Source organism: Camelina sativa, chromosome 7 (genome assembly GCF_000633955.1).
Source record: "Camelina sativa cultivar DH55 chromosome 7, Cs, whole genome shotgun sequence".
NCBI lineage: Eukaryota > Viridiplantae > Streptophyta > Magnoliopsida > Brassicales > Brassicaceae > Camelina > Camelina sativa.
The window spans coordinates 27,235,855-27,247,614 of record NC_025691.1 but is presented as its reverse complement, the minus strand read 5'-3'; the positions used below and the strand labels follow the sequence as shown (position 1 = coordinate 27,247,614).

General features: G+C 40.2%; 1 protein-coding gene and 1 pseudogene across 1 annotated transcript; both read right to left on the bottom strand.

Annotated features, from left to right (window-relative positions):
• LOC104702862 lies at positions 1,291 to 2,739 on the bottom strand (annotated as a pseudogene).
• On the bottom strand, positions 8,741 to 11,530 carry LOC104702860 (probable LRR receptor-like serine/threonine-protein kinase At4g37250). Its single transcript, XM_010418781.1, has 2 exons — positions 9,685 to 11,530; positions 8,741 to 9,501 (listed from the first exon to the last, which is right to left on the bottom strand). Exons 1-2 carry the CDS (start codon positions 11,315 to 11,317, stop codon positions 8,813 to 8,815), a joined length of 2,322 nt encoding a protein of 773 aa, XP_010417083.1. The 5' UTR covers positions 11,318 to 11,530; the 3' UTR covers positions 8,741 to 8,812.

Below are 11,760 nucleotides of genomic sequence, written 5' to 3'. Positions count from 1 at the left end.
CAAAACTTGACTGAAGAGACACTCAAAGTCAAAGACGGAAAGCTGACGAAACCCCTTCGAACCCTTTTATTCCTCCCAGAAACGTGTTCATAAAGTTCCTTCCTAGTTCCTTCATTAGTTTTTGGTCCTTCATAGATTATTCTTCTTAAACATAATTTTAGGTGCGTTGATCATATCTATAATTAATGAAAACATTATACTTCATAACAAAACAGTTGCGTCCCGTCAAAATCGTGTTTTAAAGGAATTTAGATTCATATAGAAGAATCAGAATGAAAACAAATGAGGATATATGTAGTTTTCAGGCTTTGAATGAGATAAACCTAAACCGGGGCACATGACATAAATGTGCGTATTGTTTATGAACGCATTTCATAATCGTTGTCTGAAGAGCCGTGTGAGAATAAAAACAGATTTTTTTTTCTATATATAAAAATGAAGTCTAAATTCGACAAAAAGATGGAGAAACATTTAGGTCCATATGCGTGTTTTATTTTCTTTTATACTATCTGCAATTGCGTTTAGATAGTGAGTGGCATTTAAGTTTCCTAAATGATGGAACTTGATCTCTTAGTTGTTTATTTCTAGTTGAGTTTGTGTTTCCAAGCTTTGTAAGAACGGAATAGCTCCAAACTTCTTTCTATATAAACCCAAAACCATTCATAACCCATTCAAAATTAGAACCAGAACGAGACAAACATACAAAAATCAAAAGTGATTTCTCACTTCAAACAAATATACAGATGCTCTTTCCTCCAATTTGCTTCATTAGTCAAGCTTTGGGTCCACGGCTCCAGTCCTTAGGCGTTGTCCTTTATTAGAGCGATCTGGCCCATTTTAAGATTTTCCGCCTCACTAAAAGATAGATCCGCTCTACATCAAATCATGGCTGCGATTTCCCGTTTTGCGGGTTGATGATTTCGTAACTTTGTCTAGAGGTAGCTAATGAACTTATAAAAGATCTTAATGTATGATCGTAGCTAGTGTGCTAATGTTAAACTGGTCATAATTGATACTTACCACCATTTTAAGGAAGCTGTCAAGATCTCAACTCTCAAACATCTGCTGTGAATGATACATATGTACTAAGCTAACTATTTGATTATGTTAGTGAGGTTCTGAGTTATGTAGTAGCATTCATATTCATTAAACATCGTATCTTATCCTCAACCCGGAAATAAGAACTCAGTGTTTAAGCATATCTAAATTTCTCTTCTTTCAAAACCAGGACGCACTGCATAAGTATCGATAGAACTGCACAGAGATTTATCTAAGTTTCAACCATGATGATTACAAAAGGGTAAAGTACAAAACATTTATTATTCTCCTTGAAAGAGACGTAACAAATAAGATACATTGTTGTTCATCAGATGAAACCAGTAAAAATAGTCAGGATCATAAAAAAAAAAAGCAAAATCTGCCTAGAGACAGGCTACGAGAGTCTATCTCTCTACTTTCATCCCTAACAAAGATTTGTAGGCGATCAAAAGAAAACAAAAAACCGACCTTTTAAACTGCTACTTTCTCTCAAAAGACTTGAAATTGCTGACGTGAACAGTTTCATTGATCATTCACTGCTCTCTGTTGGAGCTGGTTTCTTTCCATACTGCTGCAAGAAAAAAACACAAACCGAGAACGAAGTTAGAAAACTACAAACAACTCAACTTGTTCTGGTGAAGGATAAACAGAAAACACATTTACCTTTTTCCCAAAAGAGAAAGGGACGTATCTGTATTTGATCATGTGTTGTATCTGTTTCCTCATCGTGAGGAAAAACAGCATCACCCAGTAGAAAAGAAGTATTGGCCAGAACACAGGTACATCAAACACCTCGAAGAACGTCATCATAAACCCGATTGTGAAAGCCCTTATGATCGATAACCTTCAATGAAACAAAAAACACATCAAACAACAACGTCTACAAATGAACCAACAACAATCCAAGTGACATCTTTATGCAACCTTCAGCAAAACAACAATGTCTACATATTAATCAAATCGATACTTCATCATCCTTGTACAAAATTTGGTTCCAAACCTTACTGCAAACATAGTTTCTCTAACTATATTGAAGTTGATCACATACTTCATCATCCTCTCATGTCATGTGAATCTACAGGATTCAGTCAAAACTAAGACTATGCCCAACTTCTATACTAAAACCCTAGATCAGATCTAACCAATTCATTGTACTGAATCAGGGAAAACCAAAGGAAACGAACCAGAATTTGAACTCGGGGAGACGGCGAACGAAAGGTCGATACTCATCGGATCAACGAGTAGGAAGAGTACCACCGGTGGTAAGAGAAGCCTCAGGATCTTCTTGAGGAGATAAGAAAGCGATGATGAGGTTCAAAAGGTAGATTCCGATGGCGTAAGTGATGATGTAGAAGCCTTCCACGAAGTAAACGCGAATGAAGTAGATCAACACGACGCAGAGACATGCGATCCATCGATAAAGAACGTGAGGCACAGTTTTGTCGAGAAGATGTTGCTGCCGCTGCGTTACGGCGTGGATCAATCGGTTCACTGCGTCGGCTGGTGATGATGACTCGCTCGATTGGAGATTTTCATCGGTGGTGGTTGTCGGTGCCGGAGGGATACCACTAGCCGTGGTTGCGGATTCCATCGGTGGATCCTCTCTCTCTCTCTCTCTCTAATTGTGTCTGCGCCTCGGAAACTGCGACGGAGGGGACGGAGATTCGGATATTTTTGTTTTTGTTCACATCAGATCCGGTTTACGAAAGAGTTACGGTTTTTGATTGGTGGTAACTCTGTATCGGTATGGAATTTACCGATCTCGTTATAACCAATCACAAAAACGTTACAATTTTGTATTTTCAGTTTTACTTTTTTTTTTTTTTCAACAAAGTACTACGATTACTTACTGCTAATTCTTATTCTTATTCCGTAAATTTTTTTGTACCATTTCATATAACCAATCAAACTCTATATATATTTTAATTGGCTGAAATCACCGTCAACCTATCTTATATAACCAATAAACCAATCAAACATAATAGTATCAAAATTATACTTGTTTCGATTGGAGTGTTTAATATGGTATTAGTTTGAAATTCGGTTCAGTTTTTTCGGGTTTTAGATTATTGATTTACGAAAATTTAGAAATTTTATCCAAACTATAAGATAATATTTTATGGGTTTTGGTTTTTTTAAGTCATATATATATATATATATAACTTAAACCACATTGACATGCTTCCATCACTATTCAAGATCTTTGTACAATCAGATGTTAGTAAAACTAATTTTAAGCCAACTAAGTCTATAATAGTGGAAATGTTAACCTAATTAAACTAAACTGAACCATCAACAAACCTAAACCAAACTATAATCTATGCAAAACATGCTTGGTTAAAGTGAAGTTTTGGTTCAGTTTTCGATAACTTGATCTATTTATTTAATTAAAGAAACAACATTTAAATATAATTATTCAATATTGTTAAATAAATAAGATAATCAATATTGTTAATTTGATTATTGTTTTATCTCAATTTTATTCACCAAAATATCAAATTCACTAACCAAAACAATAACGGATTATTATCAACTAATTTTATTTGTTTACAATATCTATCAAATCCTACAAAAATTATTTGATAAAAGATTATTTTATACAAATAGTTTGAGTAGAACACAAAACATTAACGATTCAAGTATTGGGGAACCAATTTCAACACAAACCAAACCAAAATCCAAACTGAATACAAACCAAATCAAATACAAAACCAAACTAGACTAACTAGATTATAATTCAACTAGAATTTTAGTAACACCAACCAAATCAACAAACCGAACCTACAAGTAAACGAAATGGCCACCCTCACTGCCAGCGAGCACATATCCCATCATCAACCAATATTCTAAGTTCTAAAAACCACACTTGGTAGTATACTAGTATCCTAAAAAGTATATATAAAAATAACCAAGAGGACAATCACAACAAAGAAAAACGACTTACATCATGTGTATATACTTCAGCCTTCGAGAGAGGTAATGGGCCACCGTCATGTATCTCTTATCATTAGGCCCATATCTTGTATCTATATGTATAAATACGTTTCTAATGTGAATGAATAAGATAACACTTTACGAAAGATTTCATGGTATCAGAGCAATTCTGTGACCTACCCTAATTTTTTCTTTTATTTTTTTCTCTAAAAACGTCGCTGTCACCGTTTGACCGCCGCTTTTCACTACTTCTTCTTCTCTTTACTATTTTTTTTTTGTCTCAATGACCTCCATGGCCATGACTTCTTCTCCGATTGGAGCTATTACCTCTGTTACTAATCCTTCTCCTTACGCTCTCAATGCATCGGATAATCCCGGTGCTTTGATCTCCTCTGTTGTCTTGAAAGAAAACAATTACTCTGAAAGGGCTACAGAACTTATGAATTCTCTCCAAGCTAAACAAAAACTCGGTTTCATTGATGGTTCAATAACAAAGCCAACAACGGAACCTGATTTGTCAGCTTGGAAAGCTGCTAACTCCATGATCATAGGATGGATTAGAACCTCTATTGATCCTACTACTCGATCAACCGTTTCTTTTGTATCTGATGCTAAAGACCTTTGGGACAGTCTTCAACAACGGTTCTCCACTGGCAATGGTGTTCGCAAGCAACTACTCAAAGATGAAATTTCTGCGTGCAAGCAAGATGGACAACCAGTTCTGGCTTACTATGGGCGATTAACCAAGCTTTGGGAAGAATTACAAAATTACAAAACCAGCAGATCGTGTACGTGCGCTGCAGCTCCTGACATCGCCAAGGAACGTGAAGCTGACAAAGTTCATCAATTCTTGTTTGGATTGGATGAACGGTTCCGGCCTATTTACTGATCAGGATCCCTTACCCGATCTTAACCATGTCTACTCACGTGTAATTCGTGAAGAGCAAAATCTTAATGCTTCTCGACTTAAGGATGTTGCCAAAACCGATGCTATTGGATTTACTGTACAAGCTTCACCACTTCAAGTTGCGGCTGTCTCAGCTCCTCGCTCTCGTGATCGATCATCCTTCACATGTACTCATTGCCATCGACAAGGACATGAAGTTACTGAATGTTTCTTAGTCCATGGTTATCCCGATTGGTGGCTTTAACAACATCGTCAAGATGGGTCTACACACTCTACAGGTCGAGGCTCCTTTGGTCGAGGAAGTTTCGGTCGTGGTAACAGCAACCGTGGTGGTCGAACCTCATCTTCTGGAGCTCGTGGTCGAGCACGAGCTAATGTTGCAACCACTCGCTCAAGCATTCCTTCCACCACCAATTACTCACCTGATCTCTCTCCTGCAAGCTCATCGTCCAAATACTTCTTCTGAGAAGTTGTCGAGTAAAACTCAACTTACTGATGTGATCATTGACACAGGTGCTTCGCATCATATGACCAATGATCTAGGATTACTAACGGACGTAACCAATATTATCCCATCGGATGTTACCAAACCCGACGGGACTGCCTCTCGTGCCACTCAACGCGGGACTCTCGCTTTGAATGACAAATACTCTTCCTGATGTGCTTTATGTGCCTGATTTTAACTGCACATTAATATCTGTTGCCAAATTGTTAAAACATACTGGTTGTATCGCGATATTCACTGATGCTTTATGTTTCTTGCAGGACCGTTTTACGAGGACTTTGATTGGTGCGGGTGAAGAGCGTGAGGGGGTGTACTACTTTACCGGTGTTCTTGCTGCTCGTGTCAACAAAGCTGTCAAAGAATCTTCTTCGGCAGCCATGTGGCACCACAGACTAGGACATCCTTCTATCGGTGTTTTGCCTTCTTTATCAGAATTTGATCAGTCTCGTAGTGATTTGGAGAAGCTTAAAAATTGTGATATTTGTTTTCATGCTAAACAAACACGTCAAGTTTTTCCAGAAAGTTTAAATAAAACTACTACTTCTTTTGAGCTTGTTCATTGCGATGTTTGGGGCCCTTATCGCACACCGTCTTCTTGTGGTTTAAGTTATTTTTTAACTTTAGTTGATGATTATTCGCGGTCAGTATAGACGTTTCTCATGGTTGAAAAATCCGAAGTCTCTAAGTTAATTCGTAATTTTTGTGCTATGAGTGAACGACAATTCAACAAACTGGTTAAGACGTTTCGGAGCGACAACGGAACTGAATTCATGTGTCTTACATCCTTCTTTCAAGAAAAAGGCATTCTTCATCAGACTTCTTGTGTAGACACACCACAGCAGAACGGCCGTGTTGAACGCAAACATAGACATATTCTAAATGTTGCCCGTGCATGTCTTTTTCAGAGTCATCTTCCTGGCAAATTTTGGGGTGAAAGCATTCTCACTGCTACTTACTTGATCAATCGCACTCGACGCCAATTCTACATGGTAAATCTCCGTATGAACTTTTGTTTGGCACTCGTCCTTCTTATTCTATGCTTCGTACGTTTGGTTGTTTATGCTACGCTCATCTTCGATCTCGCGATAAGGACAAATTTGGGGAACGAAGTCGGCGCTGTATTTTTGTAGGTTACCCTTATGGCAAGAAAGGATGGAGGCTTTATGATTTGGAGACTAACAAATTTTTTGTTAGTCGTGATGTTATTTTTCAAGAAAATGTGTTTCCATTTGCATCATCGGATGTTGTTCCCTCTGAAGCCCCACATCCAATCATGGATTCCTCTCTTGATTTTGTTGATGATGTATTGGTTTCACCATTAAACACCACTTCTTCACCACTGACCACATCATCGATCCCCGCTACAATATCACCGACGATTGCTCCTTCATCCCATGTTGTGGACTCTACTCTTGGTTCTCTGTCGTCACGTAGTTCACCTACCTTGAGTCTGTGTACTACACCCTTGCCACCGGTTCCTGCAAAATCAGTTCCCGTGTCTCCGGGGTTACCAGAATTACTTGGGAAAGGTCATTGTCAAAAGTATCCTTCGGTTCTGCTTAAAGATTATGTTGCTTATACAGCTCGTTCTCCATCATCTACTACACCCCCTATTCTCCTGGTCTCACTAATCCTAGTCTCTCTACAACGGTTCCTGGTAAGATACTCGATTCTCTCACTATATCCTTATCTGACAAAGAATTTTCAGAAATGCATCGAGTCTTCATGGCAGCCATTACTACTGGTACGGAACCGACAAACTATCATGATGCTTCTCAAATAAAAGAGTGGTGTGATGCAATGGGATTTGAAATCAAAGCTCTTGAGGATAACAATACTTGGGAAATCACTACTTTACCTCCTGGAAAGAAAGCTATTGGCAGTAAGTGGGTCTATAAACTGAAGTATCACTCTGATGGCACACTTGAACGTTACAAGGCTCGCTTGGTGGCTCTTGGCAATCGTCAAGTTGAAGGTTCTGATTTTACCGAGACTTTTGCTCCTGTCGCTAAGTTGACAACGGTTCGGTTTCTTCTTGCTGTCACTTCTGCAAAACATTGGGAGGTCCATCAGATGGACGTTCACAATGCTTTTCTTCATGGTGATTTAGAAGAAGAAGTTTATATGAAACTACCTCCTGGTTTTCACACTAATGATTCTTCTAAGGTTTATCGACTCCGCAAATCGTTATATGGACTCCGTCAAGCTCCTCGTTGTTGGTTTGAGAAACTTACTAAGGCTTTAAAACAGTTTGGTTTTAAACAAAGCTATCCGGATTACTCACTGTTTTCGTTTGTTCAAAATGGCATTGTCCTGCATGTACTTGTTTACGTCGATGATTTCATTGTGGCTGGAAATAATTTAGCGGAGATTGACCAGTTCAAGTCTTACATGAGCAAGTCCTTTCACATGAAAGATCTTAAGTATTTCTTGGGCATAGAGGTTTCTCGTGGTTCTGACGGTATCTTTCTCTCCCAACAGAAATACGCTCATGACATTATCAAAGAAGTTGGTCTACATGGTGCTAAGACGTACTCTACTCCTATTGAAGCTAATCATAAATTTGCGTCCGCTCAAGGGTCTGTTTTAAAACGTCCAGAAGAGTATCGTCGCCTTGTCGGTCGTCTCATTTATCTCAGTCTTACTTGCCCGGAGCTGAGTTATATAGTACATATTCTCTCTCAGTTCATGCAGACGCCTCTCCTTCCTCACTGGGAAGCTGCCATTCGTGTTGTTCGCTACCTTAAAGGTTGCCCGGATCAGGGTATTCTTCTTCGCTCGGATAGTGATACATCTTTGATTGCTTATTGTGATTCCGATTGGAATGCATGTCCTCTTACTCGAATGTCTCTTAGTGCTTATGTCGTCTTCTTCGGATTTTCTCCAATCTCGTGGAAGACTAAGAAGCAGCACACGGTTTCTAACTCCTCAGCGGAGGCAGAATATCGTGCAATGGCCTTTACTTTACGTGAACTGAAGTGGCTACGTGAACTTCTTCGTACTTTCGGTCTTCCACATCCACAGCCTATTAAACTCTTTTGTGATAGTCAAGCCGCTATTCACATCGCAGCGAATCCCATCTTTCATGAGCGTACTAAACACATTGAGTCTGATTGTCATCAGGTTAGAAATGCTGTTTAAGATCGTTTTCTTACAACAGAGCACATTACTACCAAAGAACAAGTCGCCGATATTCTAATTAAGGCTCTCCCGAGTCCAGCTTTTGACAAACTACTGTCTAAGTTTGGCATTCGTTACTCCCCCGCCAACTTGAGGGGGGGGAATGGGCCACCGTCATGTATCTCTTATCATTAGGCCCATATCTTGTATCTATATGTATAAATACGTTTCTAATGTGAATGAATAAGATAATACTTTACGAAAGATTTCAAGAGGCTTACAAAGTTAGTATAAGATTGATTGATTATTCAATAGTGTCCGTAATGGTATGTTGGAGATTTGGCCGACGAGCTAATAGGGAATCTTTCAAACACTACTAAAGCCTCTTTCATGGTCGGTCTCTTTTGTGGAACTTGAGATGCACAACTATAACCCAACTTGAAAAGGCCAAGTAAAAAGTCCTCTTTGCCTTCCAATTCGGAACGGATCGCCACGTCAGTCATTATCAATGCCCGATTCCCATCTTCTACCGTCAATCCATTTCCAAGCCCAACCTCGTCAATAGACACGATTTTTCCCGTTAACAACTCAAGAAGGATCACTCCAAACCCAAACACATCCCATTTCGGGTTCGGTTTGAGATTGCGGAGCGACTCGGGCGCGCAATATGGCGATATAGGCCCAACGGAACTAGGACTTGGGCTCGGTGTTGGCCCCATGGATCCAAATTCACGCGAGGATGCTGTCAATCGCTTGCTGCTGAAAATCCGAGATGACCCACTAGCTCGGTTATAGCTAGTATCTCCCGCGAGAAGCCTTTCGAGCCCAAAATCGCCAATCTTAGGTTCCAAATCATGACCCAAAAGTATATTACTAGGCTTCAAGTTACCATGCACATGTTTCTTCTCGTGAAGGTAAGCAAGCCCACGAGCCAAACCTTTGGCAATCTTGAGCCGAGTCTCCCACGGTAAATGGCATGGCGACGATCCTCCTTTCCCTGTCCAATCACAAAACACATTCAGCAAATATGCACAAGATTGTACAAGTGACAAAAGGTTTGACCAACCGTTTACTTTATCAAATGTAGGTCTAACTACCACCAACTAATACGCATAGGATATATAATGCTACCATGCGCCTTTATCATAAATGAGAGAGAAAGTGATGATGGTTGACTCACTGTAACGGGCGTTGACGAGGCTACCGTTAGGAGCAAAATCGTAAATGACTAATTTCTCGTCGGTGCCCCAATAGAAACCACGGAGACGCACCAGATTCGGGTGAACCAGTTTACCAATAGCTCGAATATGCGCCTCAAAGTCTTTAAACCGGCGTTGTTGACTCAAACCGTTCTCACCTAACCGACGAACCGCGAGAACCGTACCGTCTTCAAGAACCGTCTTGTACATTATACTCGAACCGGTGGCTCCTAAAATGTAAGCAGAAGCTTTAAGCAACGTTTCAACTTCGAGCTCTTTCTCTCCTCCATCGATGGTTACTAAAGTCCCTTTCTTGTTCTCTCCAACCTCTCCTGACCGTTGATTCTCTTCGTCTTCTTCTTCGGTTTCATCGGTTTCTTGACTCTTACGGAGACATGACCATTTCCCGAATCTACTTGATTGTTCCGGTGATGAAGAAGATGTGGTTGTTGATGATGATGGTGATAACGAAGTTGTGTCTTTAGCTTCATGAGCTTCAAGACTCTGATTGTTGTTGTTCTTCTCTACGGTTTTGTTCTTCTTATATTTGTAAACGTAGAAGAAGATAAGAGCTAGGATTCCGATACCGGCGATATCTCCGACTATGATTCCGATTATAACTCCTGGTCTTAAACCGGTTCGAGGGTTTGAGTTTTTGTCCGGTTTGGTTTCTGAATTAGAACCGAATGATTTCGGTATAGCTGCGAGTGCAGGCGTAGACGTCGGCGGAGAGACGGAGCCGGAGACGGTGGCCGGAGAGGAAGGAATGGGACACGGGTTTCGGGTCGGAGCTCCGCATAAACCCGGGTTTCCGGAATACGAAATTGATTTCTGGTTAAGGTAAACCGGAAAATTTGGGATTGAACCGGTTAAATTGTTGAAAGAGAAATCAACGGTGGCGTTTTTGGGAAAACCGGCACCGACGTTGGGAGGAATCTCGCCGGAGATTTGGTTATACGAGACATTCAGATACCGGAGATTGTCGCCGGAAAAATCAGGTGGAAGTGAACCGTTGATTAGATTCGAGGAAATGTCAAGAAACTGAACCGATTTCCATCCGCCGCCGGGAAACTCGCCGGAGAAGTAGTTGTTCTTTAACGAAACCTCCGTTAAGCTTCCGAGAGACGCTAAATTAGCCGGTAGTTTTCCGGTGAAGATGTTATCGGAGAGATTTAACGTCTGGAGGTTGTGTAGATCTCCGATCGAGACAGGGATCTCGCCTGAGATCAAGTTGTTTGATAAATCAAGAAACCGGAGCTTACCGGCGGCGAAAAACTCAACCGGTAATGACCCATTGAGCGAATTGTTGGAAAGGTCGAGACTTTGGAGGTTTTGGAGGAAACCAAGATCGGAAGGAATCGTGCCGACGAGGTTTGAGTTCGGAAGTGATAAAGTCACGACTCTTGAATCGTTATTACACAACACACCTCGCCATGAACAAGGATTGTCGTGGTCGTAGTTCCATGACTGTAGTAAAGAGAGAGGATCAAGAAGAACAGAGTATTTGAAACTCATTAAGAGAACTCCATCAGAGTTTAAACCAGAGGAGACAAGAAACAGAGAAGAGAAGAAGAAGGAGAAGAGGAAGAAGACGAAGATCGGTGTTTTCATCATGGCTTCCGATGAAGACACCGCATCGCTAGAGAGAGAGAGAGAGAGAGAGAGTCAAGAGGTAGAAGAAGAGAGACTTAAAAGAGAGATCAACTTAGAGAGAGTGTGAACTGTGAAGGGGGAAACAGCTCACGCGAGTCAAGACCAAACCTCTCTGTTCCTCCTGCTCTCTGCGACATATGCACCAGTTGTTATAAATACTATAATCAATTTTTTTGTGTTGAAGTAATCAATGCATTTTTGCACTTCCAGTTTCCAGGGTTCATTAATCATTGAATATCACAAATTTATTTCTTTAAAATCAGGGTTTTTTTTTGGAGTCTTATTTTTATTTTAAAAAATCCAAAAAAGAAGAAAATATTGGTTCTATAATCGTATGTCAGGATATACCGTGATAGTTTGGTTATACGTTACACTATATTGTCAACGACGTCGATCACTCGAGT